The sequence below is a fragment of the Kwoniella bestiolae genome, chromosome 1 (assembly GCF_000512585.2).
Source record: "Kwoniella bestiolae CBS 10118 chromosome 1, complete sequence".
Taxonomy (NCBI): Eukaryota; Fungi; Basidiomycota; class Tremellomycetes; order Tremellales; family Cryptococcaceae; genus Kwoniella; species Kwoniella bestiolae.
In genome coordinates, this window is record NC_089241.1 from 6,782,347 (window position 1) to 6,802,133 (window position 19,787).

The 19,787-nt window shown below is 46.3% G+C and overlaps 7 protein-coding genes across 7 annotated transcripts; 4 read left to right on the top strand and 3 right to left on the bottom strand.

The window, feature by feature from the left end:
* Positions 1-825: 825 nt before the first annotated feature.
* On the top strand, positions 826-4,226 carry I302_102550 (uncharacterized protein; the record flags this gene model as incomplete). Its single annotated transcript, XM_065869516.1, has 23 exons — positions 826-938; positions 999-1,010; positions 1,099-1,109; positions 1,189-1,213; positions 1,282-1,289; positions 1,352-1,382; positions 1,444-1,475; positions 1,551-1,741; positions 1,834-1,857; positions 1,909-1,968; positions 2,067-2,315; positions 2,378-2,470; positions 2,525-2,537; positions 2,610-2,627; positions 2,681-2,695; positions 2,745-2,823; positions 2,880-3,004; positions 3,056-3,116; positions 3,170-3,236; positions 3,300-3,311; positions 3,367-3,532; positions 3,590-3,871; positions 3,958-4,226. The coding sequence occupies 23 exons, from the start codon at positions 826-828 to the stop codon at positions 4,224-4,226; spliced, it is 1,956 nt and encodes a 651-aa protein (XP_065725588.1).
* A 977-nt stretch (positions 4,227-5,203) lies between these two features.
* On the top strand, positions 5,204-9,409 carry I302_102551 (uncharacterized protein; the record flags this gene model as incomplete). Its single annotated transcript, XM_065869517.1, has 17 exons — positions 5,204-5,522; positions 5,736-5,948; positions 6,022-6,042; positions 6,102-6,124; positions 6,178-6,246; positions 6,303-6,387; positions 6,444-6,631; positions 6,692-6,842; positions 6,900-7,114; positions 7,175-7,273; positions 7,336-7,429; positions 7,487-7,708; positions 7,765-7,923; positions 7,983-8,089; positions 8,143-8,263; positions 8,319-8,671; positions 8,729-9,409. The coding sequence occupies 17 exons, from the start codon at positions 5,204-5,206 to the stop codon at positions 9,407-9,409; spliced, it is 3,120 nt and encodes a 1,039-aa protein (XP_065725589.1).
* A 363-nt stretch (positions 9,410-9,772) lies between these two features.
* I302_102552 (uncharacterized protein) lies at positions 9,773-10,802 on the top strand (the record flags this gene model as incomplete). Its single annotated transcript, XM_019187917.1, has 5 exons — positions 9,773-10,047; positions 10,145-10,465; positions 10,550-10,593; positions 10,658-10,663; positions 10,720-10,802. 5 exons carry the CDS (start codon positions 9,773-9,775, stop codon positions 10,800-10,802), a joined length of 729 nt encoding a protein of 242 aa, XP_019050795.1.
* A 537-nt stretch (positions 10,803-11,339) lies between these two features.
* I302_102553 (uncharacterized protein) lies at positions 11,340-12,312 on the bottom strand (the record flags this gene model as incomplete). Its single annotated transcript, XM_019187918.1, has 3 exons — positions 11,340-11,454; positions 11,534-11,851; positions 11,999-12,312. The coding sequence occupies 3 exons, from the start codon at positions 12,310-12,312 to the stop codon at positions 11,340-11,342; spliced, it is 747 nt and encodes a 248-aa protein (XP_019050796.1).
* Positions 12,313-13,120: 808 nt separating this feature from the next.
* I302_102554 (uncharacterized protein) lies at positions 13,121-13,922 on the top strand (the record flags this gene model as incomplete). The annotated part of the gene is made up of 4 exons (XM_019187919.2): positions 13,121-13,355; positions 13,505-13,552; positions 13,629-13,763; positions 13,828-13,922. The coding sequence occupies 4 exons, from the start codon at positions 13,121-13,123 to the stop codon at positions 13,920-13,922; spliced, it is 513 nt and encodes a 170-aa protein (XP_019050797.2).
* A 213-nt stretch (positions 13,923-14,135) lies between these two features.
* On the bottom strand, positions 14,136-15,327 carry I302_102555 (uncharacterized protein; the record flags this gene model as incomplete). The annotated part of the gene is made up of 3 exons (XM_019187920.1): positions 14,136-14,243; positions 14,344-14,431; positions 14,567-15,327. The coding sequence occupies 3 exons, from the start codon at positions 15,325-15,327 to the stop codon at positions 14,136-14,138; spliced, it is 957 nt and encodes a 318-aa protein (XP_019050798.1).
* An 895-nt stretch (positions 15,328-16,222) lies between these two features.
* Positions 16,223-19,241, bottom strand: I302_102556 (uncharacterized protein; the record flags this gene model as incomplete). Its single annotated transcript, XM_065869518.1, has 18 exons — positions 16,223-16,390; positions 16,469-16,523; positions 16,587-16,612; positions 16,680-16,715; positions 16,790-16,858; positions 16,926-17,002; positions 17,074-17,188; positions 17,257-17,316; positions 17,373-17,388; positions 17,449-17,513; positions 17,608-17,801; positions 17,892-18,046; positions 18,124-18,242; positions 18,330-18,377; positions 18,443-18,462; positions 18,529-18,550; positions 18,635-18,697; positions 18,762-19,241. 18 exons carry the CDS (start codon positions 19,239-19,241, stop codon positions 16,223-16,225), a joined length of 1,788 nt encoding a protein of 595 aa, XP_065725590.1.
* Positions 19,242-19,787: the final 546 nt, after the last annotated feature.

A 19,787-nucleotide genomic window follows, 5' to 3' on the forward strand; every position in this document is an offset into this window, starting at 1 on the left:
ACTTGATGCAGGGCTTGTATGTAGTATTATATTAGTAGTCATCTGATGAAGGGCATTACCAGGCAATTGTAGAGTGATTGATGAGCGTATCAGTCTACATCCTCTGATGAGACAGCTTCTCAATCTTTCTCGATTAATCTCCTCGATACGCTACTGGCAAGTCAAACCTTCGCTCGATAGATAGACGTTCATCTGGCGATACTGATGAACCATCTCAAGTGATGCGCTCCTCCTCCCCCCTCACTCGCTTGCACCCCTGTATCTCAAATTATCGGGGCACCCTGAGCCAATCTTCTGTTTGGTTGTGAGGTTGTATGGTGCGCCACATACGCGATAGCCACATGATGAATCAACTCAACTGTGTGTTAATCCTTCGGCCCTTTTCCGATGAATCCGTAGTGTTGCGGACATGGCCAAGCTTAAGCTGCGTTTAGCGTTTGGTCTTTCGCTTTTGCTCTTGTTCGATTGCAGCATTGTCACTTGATACCCTCATCAATTGAATTAGTCCATCACTCACGCAGTAGTACCCCCGTACTGGATGTACTGTGTCCGTCGACATAACATAGACCGGTAAATCATAGTAGACGATTAGACCTGACAATCACGTTGATAAAGGAAAATCCTTTGTTACAATTACGGTTGATGAAGAGTAGAAAGGGGATAGATACAACATACCTACTACGCGTGATCCATCAAGAAAACAGATACAACCCATCACGACTTTTATATGATACCATCGAGACCGCCTAGCCTTCAACCGCGTAACACATCATATCAAAGCTCAATCTAGCAAGATATCCGACGCGAACCCAAACTCAATCCAACATGTCAGACCCCTCCGTCCCCCTCGTACGGGGCAAGACCAACGCAAAGCTCAAGGGGAACTCTTTGCTGTATAGCGTGTCGGTGTTTCTCAGTATAGGAGTATGGTTATTTGGGTGAGTACTGACGTACGGTCGTACTTCTTTGGGTTGAGCTGATAAGGTGTGGGTGGATAGGTATGATCAAGGGTGAGTGGTGGGGTCTGAGCGGTGTATGATATGTTATGATTGGGGGTCATACTGATTGGTTGTTACTGGTGGACGGATGGATGGATAGTGTGATGTCAGGTGAGTCAAGTCTACGTTGTATATGGTTTAGAATCGTTTGCTCAGCTGGGCAAGTCGAGCTGATACGTGATTTGCCTAGGTATCATCACTGGACCGTATTTCAAGTGAGTTATGCCATCTTTGCGGACGAGTTGTAGATAGTAGGCATTACTAATCTGGCACCTACTTGTAGAGCGTACTGTAAGTGTGATCATTATGGGGATATCTCAGGATCGATTCGCTCATGCAGCGTATCGTGATAGTCGATCAACCGACAGCAGGAAAAGTGGGAAAGTAAGTTGACCCATCTCAGCATGATCTGGCGGTGCGATGCTGATAAGTGATTTGTGTTCAGCATGGTAGCAGTCCTAGAGATAGGAGCGTTCAGTACGTCCGTTCCCCCATCTTTTATCATCTGAAATGATTCTCACTACATTGACTGATATCATTTCGTTGAAATAGTAACATCACTAGCAGCAGCGCACCTAGCAGATAACTACGGACGAAGAATGACACTGCGAACGGGCGCTTTTGTATTCACCGTTGGAGGGGCTATACAAACTTGGTGTATTGGGTTCAAGACCATGTTACTTGGTAGAGTCATTAGTGGGTTTGGGGTGGGCATGTTGAGTATGGTTGTGCCCATTTATCAGGTGAGTGGTTGGAGCTATCTTAACTTTCTCATATGAATGTGGAATGTACAAGCTGAAGAGGAGTCGATGCTGATGATTTCGATGTGAAACAGTCCGAAATCTCACCTGCCAGTCATGTAGGTTTCTATCTGCGAAACAGCGGGATGCAGTGCTGACGATGATTACAGAGAGGTCTACTAGGTTCAGTGGAGTTTACAGGAAATATCATCGGATATGCTTCTTCAGTTGTACGTATCTCCTGATATCCACATCGCTACCAGTCAAACATAATACGGTCAATCATTATCTTCAATCTTTTCTACGCCCCCCGCTAACAACCCCAAAGTGGATAGATTACGCCTGCTCATACCTCCAATCCGACGCTTCATGGAGGATACCCCTCTTCGTCCAATGTCTCGGAGGTGCCATCCTCGGTATCGGATCATTCATCACTCCTGAGTCTCCTCGGTATCTTATCGATACGGATCAGGATGTAGAGGGATTGGCGGTGATAGCTGATTTCCAAGGGAAGGAACTAGATGCGCATTCTGTACAGGAGGAATACAAGGAGATTAGGGATGCCGTGTTACTTGATGTGGGTGGACTTCGTACGGGGGTATATAGAGATACCATGCTGATACTTGGACGATGGTATAGCGTGCGACTGGGGACAGAAGCTACAAAGCCCTTTGGAGGAGGTATAAGGGAAGGGTACTGATTGCTATGAGTAGTCAGATGTTCGCTCAGCTTGTGAGTGTTTTGTGGTATGTGATACGTGAAGGAAAGCTGACGTAGTTGAACTAGAACGGTATCAATGGTGAGCTAAGGAAGCCAGCTCTGTGCAGCTTTTTATTCCTAATTGACTAATTTTCGTGCTTGTCTTACGCAGTCATCTCATACTACGCTCGTGAGTCGATCGCCCATTCGGCATTGTGTAGCTCAGCTAATGGTCTTGTGCAGCTTTGGTCTTTGAACGTATGTTCATGAAGCCGATCGCATAGAATTAAGCTAATGTCGTACGCAGAGGCCGGATGGATCGGTCGAGATGCCATCTTGATGACAGGTATCAACGCAATGTTCTACGTAGCAAGTTCCCTACCTCCGTGAGTTGGGTAGTCATTGCGCCTCCCGAGCTCTATTGCTGATGAGATATACCCAGATGGTTCTTGATGGATCGTGCTGGGCGACGACCCATCTTGCTTACCGGAGCAGTCGCCATGGCTATCGCTCTGACCGCTACGGGATGGTGGATCTACATTGATCAAGCTATTACTCCTAATGCGGGTGAGTCATCCCAACTATCTCGAGATTTATCGCGCGCTGATCAAAGAACAGTGGTGATCTGTGTGGTAATTTATAATGCTGCGTTTGGTATGAGTTGGGGTCCTGTACCTTGGTGAGTGTTCTGACTTGATCAGTAAGGTCGCAGAGCACTGATCGTAGTGATAGGCTCTATCCCCCTGAGATCATGCCTTTACCATTCAGAGCTAAGGGTGTCTCGCTTTCGACTGCTACAGTGAGTTTCTACTGTTTAAAAACCTGTATGAGCAGAGCTGACATAACTCACGCAATGTGTTAGAACTGGCTATTCGTGAGTTTATCTGATCTGAGAGACGGGCACGTAATATTTGCTGATATTCTGATAGAATTACTGGGTTGGTGTATCCACGCCGGTCTTCCAAGAACTCATCGGATGGCGATTATACCCCATGCACGCGTTTTTCTGTGCACTCTCATTCGTACTGGTATACTTCTTATACCCTGAAACTCGTGGTGTACCGCTTGAAGAGATGAACCTGTTATTCCAGGATGGTGAGTCTGCGTTGTATTTTTCGTCAGAATGCAATGTATTGATGAACGTTTGTCCAGAACCCGATCTCGACGACGATGAAGACGAGGAAGATAACGATGATAATGACGATGAGGATGAGGATGGATCAGCCGGATCAGGATCTGGATCTGAAACTTCCTCTCTCGTTGGGGGATCTGGTCGAAGACGGTTCTCCGACGGATCGACCTTGCCTCTCAGTCATAAGGCACAATCTGACCAGAGGACGGGATTCTTCGGTAAGATTTTGGACTCTGTGGAAGGTGTTTTCGGGGGGAACAGTAGGAGGAGGGGCAGTGTGAGGGGGGAATATAATGCTGTTGGTGGACAATAGGAACTCGCGAGTGGGTGTCCCCTTATACTGCGCACGAAGGCAATACTCATCAAGCTGATCCGATACTGCTCATAGGGCTCAATGCAAGAGGTAAACCCATACGTAAATCCCGATCGAAAAATAAAGGTAAACGAAAGAATACTCAGAAACAAAGACAGAGATTACCGGTCGATCCGGAATTAGCCCAAGAATTCGACGAGAGTTTACCTAATTTACCTGAAGATGACATTGATATAGATCATAGAGAGGATGATGGTGATATTGGTGATGTTGAATTACATCCTACAGGTATGAGAGGGATTGAGTTGTTTAGGAGGAATACCAATAGTGTTGAGCCTCGATGAGTTACCTTACTGGTTTGTGTAGCATATGATAAATTAGATTAGAATTTTTATTTCGTATTTTCCAGTTTGAGAATTCAGTATTATGCATGGTTTTGCCCATATTGGGAACGAGTCAACGTCTGAGTTACTTGATGGACCAGTTTCGGGGTGCTGAGTCGTCTTTGATGAGAATCATCGTTCGACTTACTGAGACAAGATCAAGTGAAGATGACAGACGAGAGTGGAGGTTGATCGGGGGATGGGGCTGTGTTTCAAGTTGAAAAAGGGGGTTTTTTGGGTAAATACGTAATACACAGTGGTGCACAGCCCTTGAACATCGAGTTTACCCTGAAACATGTCTTTTGTCTTTTGTCTGGACTTTTTTGTTCGCACATCATATCACCCTTCTGCGGGGTGAAAAGCAGCAAAGTACAGCAGAGCAGGACGCGTATGACAACAATAGACGAAACACTCCTACACCTGTACATAGTATCAAGCTGTGAAGTAGATGCAATCTCATGTCGTCACAATCCTCACTCCTAACAAAAGATAGCAAAATTTCATCCTCTGGTATAGATAAAAGATAAAAAGACACCTTTGACAGTCCTCGTTCTCATACATTTCCACTTGTACAGAAAACAGAAGATCGACGATTAGAATATCTAGTAGTGTTAGCGTGGAAACTATCAGGTGAAACTGCGCGATATCGACCCTGTCAATTGACATTACAACGGAGACAGTTACATCATACATCATACTCTCGCTCCAATTACAACAATCATTTCAACACCACATACGTTCAACTCTTTCACTACCTCTCCATCAACATACATTGTACATCACCTATCAAGGTATCAACAACCACCAACCGAGGTGATCCACAGCACCAAAACAAATATCAATAATCCCTTACCTCTTCACTGAGAAAGGTACACCACACTCACACTCTTTTCACCCCACCTACTTAGTCCTCAACCGAGAGACCCACCACAACCAACATGTCAGAAGTAGAAGACGCCGCCTCGTCCCTCGTGGCCTCATGGAACTCCACCCTCTCGTCCGTATCTGTCAAAGCTGTAGGCTCGCAGATAGCCTTGATGACGGGTATATCGCTGGGTACGATCCTGGCTTTTAGTTTTTTCAGACCCAGGGAGAAAAAAGTGTATGCGCCAAAGATAAAGTATCAATTGCCTCAACCTGCTGATCCGGCGGATGATCCGGATTACGAACCTCCGCCTCCGCCTATATCGAATGGGTTCTTTGCTTGGTTTAGTCCTGTTATTAGACTGAAGGAGGAACAGATGATTGCGAATATTGGTGGGTACTTTTCCTTTCTCCCTCTCCTTCTCCCTCTCTCTCTCTCCCTCTCCTTCTCTCCCTCCCTCTCCTTCTCTCCCTCCCTCTCCCTCCCTCTTCTTCTCTCCCTCCATCTCTCTCTCCCTCTCTCGGCCTCTCCCCATCTCTCCCCTCATGTCCTTCGTCCATAGGACCGCTATCCGTACTCTGCTGACCACATCTATCCCTCATCAGGCCTCGACGCAACCACCTTCCTCCGATTCCTCCGAATGATCAGAAACATATTCTCATGTATAAGCATCCTCGGTATCATCCTCCTAGTCCTGAACATCATATACAACCTCAAATACGTCGAAAGTAAAGATAGGAACGCACTGAGTCTGTTGACTATTCAGAATGTCAGGGGGTCGTGGATGTGGCCTGCTTTGGGTGTTAGTTATTTGATTAGTGAGTGATTCACGTCTCGTTATTAACATCGAATGGGAGAGAGGAGCTGATGGTGATGCGATTTGTCGAATAGACGCTATCGTCATGTACTTTGGTAAGCTGGCTTTACTTTGATAGTATTTGACAGGAAAAAGCTGACTTCAGTATGACCAGTATGGCGAAATTGGCATGCTATGGTGAGTTATTTGCCTGACTTTCGCGATAGATGACAGCTAATGTTATCGCTTAGATCCAACTTCGAACGAGATGGTTCAGATCACCTGCTTATCAGACCAAGATCTACTCTAGAACCTTGATGGTGAGTAGGAATAGGCCGACAAGTGCAGAATTTCGATTGCTGATTCCATCTGATAGGTCACGCAAGTGAGAAAAGATTACCGAAGTGACGAGGGCTTGGTTGCTCTGATGGGTTTACTAAAAGTTGATGGGATCAAGATAGGTGAGTTTGCTTCAAGCTCCGAAGTAAACCCATATCTGATGTACCGAATCTTATAGGTCCCGAGATTGATTGCACCTCTATCGGTCGACGACTGGAAGACTTCCCGGAGATGGTAGAAGATCACAACAAAGCTGTTGCAGAGCTGGAGGAGCATTTGGTAAAATATCTGAAGAATGGTCAGATGGCTGCTAAAAGGCCACAAATCAGAAAAGGTGGATTCTTAGGAATGGGGGGTGTGAAGAAGGTAATTCCCTTTGCTGAACGCTGATGAGGGATACGGCTAACTGAAGTATGGTACTTACAGGACGCTATCGATTATCATGCCAAAGAGATCAAATTCCTCAGAGAAAGAATAGATACCAAACGTCAAGCTATTGATTCGCTCTTGAGAAAGGAAAGAAACGCTAGGAAAAAGGGTAATAAGAGTGGCAGTAGAGTAGAGGGAGAAAACTATGGTGAGCACACAAATTGCCATTTAATTGCTCACTGTAGCTGAACTGTTCGAATCGTAGGTTTCGTCACGTTCAAAACCATTGCCGAAGCCCATCGAATCGCTCGAGCACACCAAGGTAGACTCAAGGAATTACACGGTGCTCAATTGCATCTCGCTCCCATGCCTCAGGATATAGTTTGGGAGAATATCTCCAAAGATTCTGCAGAAGTTGGGTCGAGGAGAACATTCGGGTTCATCTTTATTGGAATCATCTGTTTCTTCTACACTGTTCCTGTTAGTGGCTTTCCACCAGAGTTCGTGGGATAATTGTAGCTGATTGAGTTATGCCGCCAGCTCCTTGTGGTCTCCTTACTCGCCAATCTGAGTGCTTTGACACTTTATGTTGGGTTCCTGAATACCTGGAAGAACTCGGGTCAATGGGGCAATTGGACTGTGAGTCGCTTACCACATCGTACATCGTGGTCTTGACCTGAATCGTTGCACCATCCACCTAGTTCTCCCTTGTTTCTGGTATCTTGCCATCCGTCATTTCCGCTGGTTTCGGTTACTTCCTTCCGTTCATCATGAGAAAAATCAGCAAATACCAAGGTACGCTACCGTTATCTCTCCGTGAAATAGTACACACTGACTGATGATCGATGATAGGTGCTCCAACGCGATCCCGTCTTGATAGAGCGGTCACAGCAAGATACTTCTTTTTCATGATCATCTGTAACGTCGTGATCTACTCGCTACTCAGTGTCATTTACACCGCTGTTGCGACTGTCGTGTCCCAGATTGGTAAACACCAGAGTGTGGGGACCATCTTCAGGACTCTTGAGGATATTCCAGATCAGATCCAGGGTACCTATGTACAACAATCGACTTGTGGGTCATTTGCACTACATGTCATGACAGCCCGATGCTAATACTGGCTACTATAGATTGGCTCACTTGGTTACCCCTGCGAGGATTCCTCGTCATTTTCGAGCTGATCCAATTGATCAAACTTGCTATGGTGTCTTTGCGAAGATTTATGTTCTCACATACGCCTAGAGATATCAGGGAAATGACTAAACCTGGATACTTCGAGTATGCTATCAGTGAGTCGACCTTTACACCGATAGTAAGAGAGTCAGATCGCTGATGAGCGCCGTTCTAGTCGTCGTCAACTTGTTATTCGTCTGTGCGGTTGGTATGATCTACGCACCTCTCGCACCGCTCGTAGCTATTGGAGCTTGTGCGGTATTCTGGTTCTCCTCCGTGGTCGTGAGTTGAGTCACCGCTTGTGGATTGCATCGTCTAATGGACCTGTCCTTTAGTACAAATACCAATTACTCTACGTCTACATCTCGCGAGCGGAAAGTGGTGGTCGAATGTGGAATGTCTACGTCAATCGACTCTTGGCTTGTTGTATCTTGATGCAGCTCTTGATGGCTTTGAGTGAGTCTGATTCTTCATCACGCTAAATTAAATGTCACTTACCTCTCTATCACAGCTACTGGTCTGATCCGATCTCGATGGCTCGATTGCGTTGCCGCTGCACCTCCTATTCTCATCGTCATCGGCTTCAAGATATACATTTCACGTACGCTTGAAACAAAATTCCGATACTACAACCCTACTCCACAGGAACTCGAGCAGGAGAGAATGTACTCGATGTCCGAGAAGAGAACCAGACACTCGGAGATGGAAAAGCGATTCCTTCACCCTGCCCTTCAGCAAGATAAATTGTACACTATTATGGTCCACAAGAGTCAAGAACAACTCGCTCGGGAGGTTCTCAGCGCTTATCCTTGGTTTGCTGGAAAACATCAACACGACGGAGTGGAGATCAAGGCCGTTCGAGAGGTGAGCTAACTTGGCGATGATTTCGTCGAATGATAAGCTGACATAACCCACTTGCAGGAAAACCTCGAGTACGATCCCAACCGAGACGGACCCACAGATGTTGCTCATCAAGCAGATTGGGACGCACGATCGATCGCCTCGACGGAAATGCTTGGTGTATTCGGTGGCGGGAAGAGCGAATTATCCTCCACAGCTCCTTCACCAGGCGTCGACACCGACGGATACAACCATTACCCCTTGCCTCCTGGAATGGACTCGCATGTCAACTTGCCCTTGGACAACCCATCTTCAGATTACCTCTTGGCGCAGCAAGGGGATCGTTCAGAGGATTATCGAAATGATAAACAACCTCCCCGAAGACAGAATAGTCGACCATATCCGCTTAGTCACGCCAGGGGTAATCTGTCTGAAACTGATATCGTCGCCAGTTCACCATTATTGGAACATCAGCAATCACAACCCAGCTATGACGCTCCACCATATTCGAACATCCCTTACCCGCCTAGTGCGTACACTCAACCTCCCATTGGATATACCCCTCCCACGATGCGACGGACCGCGTCGGGCAATGAGGATGATATAGGTCAGACTAGATGGGATCAAGGTGATTTGGAGAGAGGTTATTCTCAGCCTCAAAATAGTAGACCATCACCGCCTCAGAGATCTCTCAGTAATCAGAGCTCAGACTCTCAGGGACAGGGACCATATGGAAGGAATCAAGGTGGTCATGGGTGGTAGAGTGTGAAAAGCGCTGGTCGCGAGGTGTACAATGACGATGATGGGTTGTTCATTACTTTTTTCTATATACATAAGTATATATCATACGAGATACTACATATTATACTACGAATAGAGACGAAGGGATTACTACATGCATGGACGATAGATATACCTGGCACATTCGTATTGGTTTTGGACATGGGAAATAGTATCATGCCTTTACGTAATCACGTTGCCACTTGAGCTTTTCAGCTTTGCTCGCCTGGGTGTTGTTCCATCTCATTCTCTATCTCTTCTCACATCTTCACATCTCCACTACTTCTACCACTCATCCATACCATCTCATCACATCTCATCGTAATAATACAAACCCCACGCAAGATGGAAGCAGAACTATCGACTTACAAAGATCAACTGGCCTATGTCAACCTACAGCTCGAGAGTGACCCTAACAACGATGGTTTGAAAACGCTCAAGACAGAGTTGGTCGAGTTGATCGATCTCACTCAACAGGCTATGGGTCATCCTGCTGCGTCTTCCGCTGGTGCTACGACAACAAAGACTGAAAAGCCCAAGGAGAAGGGGAAGGGGAGGGAGGAGGGGGGACAGTATAAGGCTGGGATGGATTGTATGGCAAAGTACAAGGATGGGAAGTGGTGAGTCTATGTCCAACTCATCCGACTCACAGTCTCAGTTCTGCCCAGCACTGTACTCGACCTGAGGGACACAATGGCTGATAAAAAATTGACTTAGGTACCCAGCCAAAATCAACGCCGTGATCGGTTCACCCGACTCACCCCAATACACCATAACCTTCAAAGGCTACACGTCATCTACCAACGTCCCCCTATCCTCTCTCCGTCCCCATGACCCCTCTGCACCTATACCCACCCCTGTCCAGCCGACGAAGCGTAAGCAGGACGAGCTGACGGAGAAGGAAAAAGAGAAGAAGAAGAAGAAGGGAGAGAAGTGGATGGAGTCGCAGAAGGCCAAGGCGGATGAGATCAAGGATAAGAAGAGTGCTTGGGAGAAGTTCGGGAAGAAGGCGGGGAAGAAGGGGATACATATTTCTGGGTTGGTCGCACTTTCCCTCTTCCCACTTCCATCGTAGAAGAGCGATACTCAGATGTATTCGTGCTGATTCTGACGATGTGGTAGTCTCGAAGGGAAATCTGTGTTTAGGACACCTGATAACCCATTTGGTGAGTTATATTGTCGCATCCATGAGCGAGCGAAGCTGACGTAACTCTTGGTCCTCCTCTTTAGGCAAAGGTACGCTAGTTCGCATATCGATTTCACCGACGTTCGCTGACCTACGCCAAACACAGTCGGAGTTGTCGGCTCTGGTAGAGGTGTAACAGAGTACGAGAGGATGGGAAAACACAAGTTCCAAGCGGACAAAGAAGAATAGGAATAGGAAATAAACCAAGAACAGGTGTAGCCTTGCTATCTCAACATCACCAAATCTGACCGATCTCCCATCGCCGTTGTACATCCGTTCACTTTTCTTTCATTCAGCCAACTTCGATTATCAACGACATATCTCAAAACAGTGGTGCATCCTACACGCAGTGCGACTGCATTAGACAATCGTACCTTTCGGAAACTCCCTTTCATCCTCCCTTTGTCATTCGCTGAGTTACCTCATTTTACTTTTCAGATTGATTTGATTAAAGTTCTGTGGGAATGCGAGGAGTGGTGAGTAAGTGGGTTTCAGTGGTATGTTGTCTATGCATTCATGAAAAACATCGACATCTAGCTCGAACAATTTACTAACAAGTGATTTATCGTGTCACATCGGTACGAACATGATTATCAATACAAAGACCGATCCGTCCGTCCTTGCCAGCCGGTATTGATACTCGCCATACTGCTAAGCATTACTCTTTTAGATCACGATCGGTATTGCTATTAATCCGCTGATACTGCCCATTATCCCACAGCGAGATCACCTTACACGAACCCTTCCACCGCCCGAGACATAGTACTCATTGATATCGTGCGTCGAGGCGCATTGGAGTATCACCCAGAACACCCAGAGAAGGAGCGCCACGATGTTCACGCTGTAACAGGGCATCAGCATTTTGGATCTGACGTATGCTGAGGGAGGCGAATACTGATCTACCATAAGTGCTCACTCACAAATACCCCAGAACATCGGGATTCAGATTGTGTCCCTTACTTCTCGCCAATCCCCATACCACATTATCCAATACTAACACTATACCAGATACTAACGTTACCAAGATGCATAAACCCCTTTCCCACCATTTCGAATCTCTCACGATATCATACCATGTCTCCGACCTCCTGCGGCGTGAGGCAAAGGCGACGATCGATAGGATCAGGAGGAGGTAGGCGACGATCAGGATCGAGATGATCAGGTGGAAGAGGAGTAGGAGGGGGAAACCGTTCATTGGTGAGGGCCATGATGTGGTGGGGTAGAGGAATTGCCGGGTGCTGTATCAAAATTGGCACAGATATCAGCCGTGGCTCTCTGACGAGACAGGCCTTATGACTTGTATACAAATTCGATTTTGTTCTCGCTCCAAATCAAAATCGCCCGATCATGACGGGTCTGGAACGATAAGATACAGTATCACTCACCCGCTATCCTCCCCATTCACCCCATACCCCTGCGCAGCAATCTTCGTCCTCCCCCCATACCCCGCATCATACACCCACACGGGGATCAGCCAGAACCCCGCCAAAAAGCATATAATAGCTATAACGAAGGGTACGAGGATCAAGAGGAAACTTTGAACGCGTTTACCCCCGAAGGAGCATTTACAGCATATCAAGGGATTACACCCTTTGCGGTATTTGTCGTAGGAGGTTTTGTAGTAATCTCTATGAGGTCTGGAGTGGGAGCGGTGGTGGTTTGAGGAATGGTGGTTTGATGAAGAGTGTTGTCTTGACATTTTTTAGGCTGATTGTGCACTTGAATAGAATACTCCACGAATATCCCTTAGATCGTTAATCGTTAGTCACCTTGACAATGACAAATCATACGTACACGTAGGTAGTATCCAAGAGGATTATGACGTTCTCATTTGACTTGTTGTTATGCATGGCTGCGCCATATCTGCAGTGCAGTCTGCCGATTGCGGGCTTACCGTTCCTCTCACTCGTATTAGATGGACTGAACAGGGATACGCACAACAAAGGATCAATCGACTTGAAGCAGCTCATCGGGTCTTGGCTCTGTTTCAGCACGATATGAAACGATCCGTCCAATACATATACATACAAAAGATCTTCCCCGAGCTTCACATCTTGATCCCGGTCTGGCACGTATAGCAGTGAGTGCCTCATGCACTACGGTCAAATCTCTCTGTCTTCCTGCCCAAGCAAACTGCCTTACAAGCAAGTTACAAAGAAAAAAAAGAAAACGCCTCAAAGTGGAGGTGGACTCACCCAACTCGAGAGCTTATTCATAATTCGACCAAAATGAGATCATGAGGCTTGCGGCGATCACCGCTTTTGGTTGAGAGGTGGTTGATGATCTCACAAAGTGGAGGAGCTGATGTAAGTTAACTTTTGTTTTTCTTCGTCAAGGTTGTAAACAACGGCATATTCACATGATCCTCGAGGAATGCATGGGATGCAATAGGAGTAGGGAAAAAGGTATAAATACCCTCTCCAGAACGGACCGAGATGTAATCTCCCTCTTCAAGCTCTCAACTCTCTCTTACTGACCGAACTTGGAACACTTAAAGAAGAACTACCATGCCAGCTACTCCCCTTCCTCCACCTCGACGAATCCTCACTGCCACGGCCCCGAACGGTGACTCGGTAGTACTGGACGATACTACCCCGTTCGCCAACGATGATGAACAGCTCAAGGGGTTTGTGGGGTTTGTCCAACCTGATTTGATCGGTAAAGCCGACCAAGCTTTCAAGTACGCGGAGTATAAACCTACGAAAATCAGCCATGATGATCAAGTATCGCTGCGATGGGTTGGTGAGTTTATTATTCTTCCTTGCTTCTTTTTTTGTTTTGGAAACGCAGTCACAATCAACAGTCTCAGATCTTTTTGAGGGAGCACAGTCCTTTGATTAGAGGATCTGAATGGTGCATGATACTGATCTGTGGCCGTGGGATTGCGATAGATGTTCCTCCGAGATATATCGGTGCTCAACATTATACCAACACTTTTGGTGAGTCCGTCCACCTCTTAGTAGTGTAACACACGGAAACTGATGAACCACCAATTGACCTAATGATGCACCGTAGACTACATGATCATAACCCACGGTACACTCGAGCTCGTCTTACCTGATGGTCAAACCAAGATCGTCAATGTTGGAGACGCGGTAGTTCAAGCAGCAAATATCCACGCATGGAACAATAAAACCGATGAATGGGCGAGCAAGTATCAATTTTTCTGCGGGTATGATGTATGATACTGGTGCGAGCTAATCGTTGCACATAGGATTCGTCGGTGTGGTGGTTCCTGCAGAAAGTGCCAAGGTTGATGGGAAAGAGCTCAATCAACCTCCTATCAATGGCTATCACGCGCAGTTCTAAGTCGAACTATTTTCATGTCTTGGTCAGGTCAGGGGTTCAGGTATGGTCAGTACGAAGGGTATGAGGATACAGAATGCATCTTGGTCTTAAGGCGATGAAGAAAATCGAAAGATACTGATTAACCCGAAATAACGATAAAGAAACAAGACAGGCCCCTGAAAGAGGAAAAGAAAAGTATTCAAGTACCGAAAGAACAACCTTCCTGATTAATCCCTACTTCAAGACTTTCGACAAGACAATGGCAATAACGATAATGGTGACCAACAAGACTGAGATACCCAGTGTACCGTATGCGCATCTCTTGGCGTATTTCAACTCGGTCTGTATCCGTTGAACGTAATGAATCAGCATATTGAATTATGTCGAAGGAAGTATTCAACGACGATTCTGGGTGAGGTCAAGAGGGAGAGTGTGGACTCACCTTTCTCAGAATCACAATCATCTCTTCTAATTTCTGGGCTTTCTCGGGATCACTCTCTTCTTCGAGGGGTTTCAAGGGGATCCATATGCTAAGAGGAATATCCAAGTCAGCTGAGTGGGATGGAGATGGAAACGATGTTATGGGACTGTGGAGCAGACGAATCAAGCTCCACGAGCGGAAGGGCAGTATGGAAGATGAACTGTTTCCCCGAACGTATACTCACATGCACATCCCTATGAACCACAACAACGGACATACCCAACCCCATTTCCACAATGCCCTAGCAAGAGTCTTAGGTTCCGTCTGAGTCTCCTCGGCATAGCATGGTAATTCGTCTGAAGATTGGAGGGTGGTAAAGGAGGGATTTCCACCAAGTCCAGCCGTGGGATCATAGTACAATTCGTCGTCTCCGTGTCTGATCTCATCCCTCGAAGGGGAGGGAGTGACAAGTGATTGTGGTTGAGGGAGATGATCGTTGGCGTAGGAAGGTGGTCGGGAGGCTGAGAAATCTATTTGACCCGCTGAAGAGGGCCCAGCTTCGGGCTGATTGTGCGGTTGGATTTCTACAGCTTGATTTGAAGATTGGGTTGATGGTAGATCAACAGGTAATATGTATCTGGGGGGTTCATCCCTCGACGATCTGGCAGTCAAGGGACTATCGAAAGATCTGGAAGAAGTTAATCCAGCTAATTCCAATGATATGTCCTCGGGTGTGGTGGGAACAGGTTTTCGTTTGATGGAAGAGGTGGATTTCCTATTGGCTAGCTTTGGTCGACTTGTGGGCGTGGGCGTGCTGGGAGTTCTGGGTGTTTGGGGTCGACTATCATGGCCGTTTCCTTCTGAAGTAGAGGAAGAAGAAGGTAAAGGCGGTGGAGGAGTTTCGTCATTGGTTAATTGGGGTAACGAAACGATTGATTCGAGGGTAAGCCGTCGTTCTGATCGAGGTGGTCTGACGGGTGTAGAGGGTGTGGTGGGCCGTGACATTTTCGTGAATCAGATAGGTAGAACAATAAGTGAATGAATAGGATCAAAGTGGTTTCAAGATCTATGGTGTATCTTATTGTTCTTGGTCTTATGGATCGTTTGATTGTGATAGCGGAAGACAACTCTGTCAATGAATAAAGGAGTCATATATATGTATTGCTCAAAGTACCCTTCACTTAACAATCTATTCGCTGGGATCCCTTTGACACTTCAATCGATACTCATAATCCGCAATGAATCAGACTCCCCCTTCATCACCTATTCACTTTAGTACGATTGGTGATTGAAAGGTGAAGTGTGATTGGTACATGACAGCGTATACGGTGGTAGGTCAAAGGAAGTCAATGTCATTGTTAATACACGGTCCTTTGCTTTCATCCCCTACTCAAATGCAATCAGTTATATCTCCGTACCCTAGTGTTATTAACCACATGGAGGAAGACGAGTGAAGGCGTATTTGATGGGCTGTATGGATACACACATACTCTCACAAATACAACCACTCGGATCCACCGATGGGAACTGCGTTACCTGGCAACTTTGCTTCACCACTCACTCGGTCCAGGAACAGCACTGATCGTCTCTTTCGCTTTGAACATCATTTCCCACTTCACCAGCTCATCAGGCCGGATCTGGTAAATTATCGATGAATTCCATTCCTTTGATCTACCTACCCCAAATTGCTTTTCACATGCACAGTGCTTGGTACTGGATCCGAAACATATGTCCATGTCCATTGCATACGACCTAAGCTACAGTAGATGAATACATGTCATTTCCCCTTGATACAGTTCCAGGTCCCTTGCTTCCTCCACTCACGCGACTCGACGCGTCTTGAAACATTATTCCTCCGCATCCTCGACAAAGTGTTTACACCTGTATCATCTCACGACGACTAAATCAAGAACCTAAATCCCTTTTGCATCTGCTGAGCATCCCTCACAGTCGTACTCTCCAATTTGGCAGCTTGTTCCAACGTATCGCCATGTTCGTTGAATGCTCGTTCACCCGCTTCAAGCTTTCGATTGGCAGAAATGAGGATTTGGCGGAACCATACGTTGAGCTATAATGGTAAATACGCGATTTTAATACACGCATTTGGGGGGTTTCGGAGTGAAAAGAGAAGATCGAGGACACATACCAAGATGGTGGTTACGAACATTGCTAGAACCACTCCGTAGGATCTGACATACGATCTGCTCGTTCGTTTTCGATGGTCAGTCTCTATCTTGATGTCTAGTATGGGTCAAACAACTTACGGTCCATACTTAGATGGCCAGACGTACTGATCAAACCATCAATTCTGTCAGTCACTGCTAACAGCTTGACCAATCCGATTCGAGAGTACTCACACTACCTGCGATATTACCAGTTTGCGATAAAGCGTTCTACATACAACAGGTCAGTCTCATCTTTCATGGTATACATGTACGAACATTCTACAATGGCGCAAATGACTCACCATAAAAGCAAGAGCTACAGCTCGTTTAGCAGGTGGACGAGGGAACGAACTGCTCATCCAAGTGTACATCTACCATATGCAATATAACTCAGGTTGGATGCTCCCCCAGAGGCGTGATCTGACGGAGAGGACTTACAATGATATATCCAGCGTAGGAACCAGCTTGGAAGAACAGTGCAACGTATCGTGCGGCCTTGTTGGTAGGTTTGGTAGCTATCGTATCATACAACAACCGTGATCAGCTCGGAAGTTGAGTAATGATGCCCGGGTCACAACGAACTCACCCATAGAGATGATGAATCCCATTATACCCATGCATAAGGGCCAGGTAGAATGCCAAAATTTCTCTTGGGTACGATCAGAGTGCCATGAGTTGAGGATGGCGAGTAGACATGAGAACTGTGAATAACAGGTACAAGATAGATTAGCTCAGGCGTCTCGTCAGAGGTCAGAAAAGGGTCACTCACAACCCAAGGTGGTGCGGCCAGAAGGAGAGTTTCGGTGGTACCATATCCGAGAGTCTTGGTCTGCATTCAATCGTTAAGATATACTGTGATACAATTGTGACGGGTGTCGAACTCACCAAAGTTGGGAAATAGCTATACAAAGACAAGTCTTGTCAGACCAGCTCATACTTTTACAATTCCGACTCCACTTACATGTTGAATGATAAACCAGTAACACAGGCAGTCAAACTCAACATCAAGATATAAATCTTCCAGTCCTGCATCATCGCACGAACAAGACGTTATCAGCACCCTCTACCATTCATAACAACCAAAACCATCCATCAAGGAGACACGACTAGCACTACTCACGCTCAGCGCCATCACCAAACCGCTATACCACTTCTCCTCATGCGAGTCCTGATCAATCTCACCAACATCCTCCAGCATCCTCAACTGAGCCACTCTAATCTCTTCGTCTGTGAATCCTCGCTTGGTATTATGCGGGAAATCAGGTAACATGGGTATAGCCACCAAGGCAAAGAACATGGTCAAAGCTCCTTCAACTATGGGCGATTCAGAATCAGAATCAGCAGAGAGCAATGAGCAATACTTTCGCACGGTGATAAAGAAGACGCAATGACACTGATACGCACTGTAGAATAACCACCTCCAAGCTGCATGTCCCAATTTACCATCCATATTTGCCAATACCCCCGCAGCGATCAGTGATCCAAAGGCGTTGGAGATGAGATTACCACAATAGAGGATAGTGTATCGTAAAGACAGTTCATCCTTTTTGTACCATTTACTAGTGCATCCAAAAGGAAGACCACATCAGTATCGTCGTCTTGTTGTCTTTCCTATCAGGAGACGATTGTCACCTACCTGAGAATGAACAAGGCCCCCGGAAGGAAAGCCGCTTCGACCATCCCCAAAAATAATCGAGTGAGCAATGCACCGACAAAGTTCTTGGTTATTCCAGTTAAGACGGATATCATGCCCCACTAGATGCCCCATGTCGACGATAAGCTTGATTCAGCGACTTTCGGTATGGGCAGTTGATTATATGCGGGAGAAAAACTTGCACTCACCACTAACATGGCTGCTGGAATGTACAACGATGGTCTACCAATACGATTCTGTACGCCACGAGACGTGTCAGTCAGCTCGCTCTTTGAGAAGAAGCGGCCACAGGTTCACTCACCAAAAGCATGTTTGACGGAACTGTATGGCTCAAACGTCAGATTTTCCACTCCGTAGATATCTCCACTGTGTTAGAACGTCGCTCACCCTGGAACAAAATGTATCCGACCTGCATCGATGATTAACAGGATCAGTCCTTTTCCACATCTAGATATACAGCGATTAGATATAAGTGACAGATCCTCTCACTTACATATAGAATCGATAAGAGCGTTTGGAACTCGGTATCAGTCAGATTCAAATCCGCTTCGAATCCCTAATCCGTCGTATTGCACGATCAACACTCGTTATTCGATAGTAAATCCACATAGGAAACTCACCTTGAGCCTAGCAGCAGCAGCGTTGTTTCGATCGATATAGTTCCTATACCCTCTCAATGAGCTTGTTGCACAGTACCATAGCACAACCTTCGTTAAACCTCCTAAATCGGATAGAGTACTTACAGGACTAATAGTGGAAGTCGAATTAATCAAAATCATCAGCACTGTCATCCCATCATCCAGTACGAGGGCGAACCCACTATAAATAACCACCAAAATACTAAACCTCCCATCCAACTTCAACTTCAACCTCTTCTCCACCATCATCCTCCGTTCACTTCCCATGGCTAGTCCCTCCTCATAGCCGTACCCGTGTCCATTTCCCTTCGGCATATTGGTATCGAACTGGGGTTGAGCAGGCGAGTTGGGCGCGGTATTATCGATGTGTTCGTGGAATCGCGAATCGCGGGGTTTGAGCTCTGGTCGATGCACGTCGCCATTGGTGTCTTCGCTGAACCGTGATGGTGTGGATTTCTCCATTATAGCGTGCTGTTGTTATGTATTAATACCTATATACTGTACTGGTCGTATATGTTACGAAGACGAGAAAATCTAAGTTATGCGATGGGACGGGATATAGATCGAACATTTCGATTCGTGTATTCATATATCATATCAATTCGATACCCCTTCTTTCCACTGGGCGACCTCCCAAAGAGAAAAGAGAGCGTCATGAGACCTTCCAAACGTCTCAACCCGAGTTTCTGGGATATGACGTCCCTGTTGAATCTTCGATTCAATTCCCATACTGAGGCAAATCGGCAACAGAGCTGAACACCAGCTGAGAGCGAGAGGGTGGGATCCGAATAAAGTGGAAATGACAAGTGGAAATAGCAGTGGATCACATGCTCATGCTCTCGTTTTAGCGTTTAAGATTTAAGCGTATTGTATCTGGACAGAGTGGAGCCAAAGGCGGATCGCGGTCGCCCCGCATGATCATTACCCCTCCACTTTGCTTGCGAACCAAAATAGAACCAAACCACCGACGGTAACGGTTGCCAAGCCGTTCTTTCTTTGCTTCTAGAA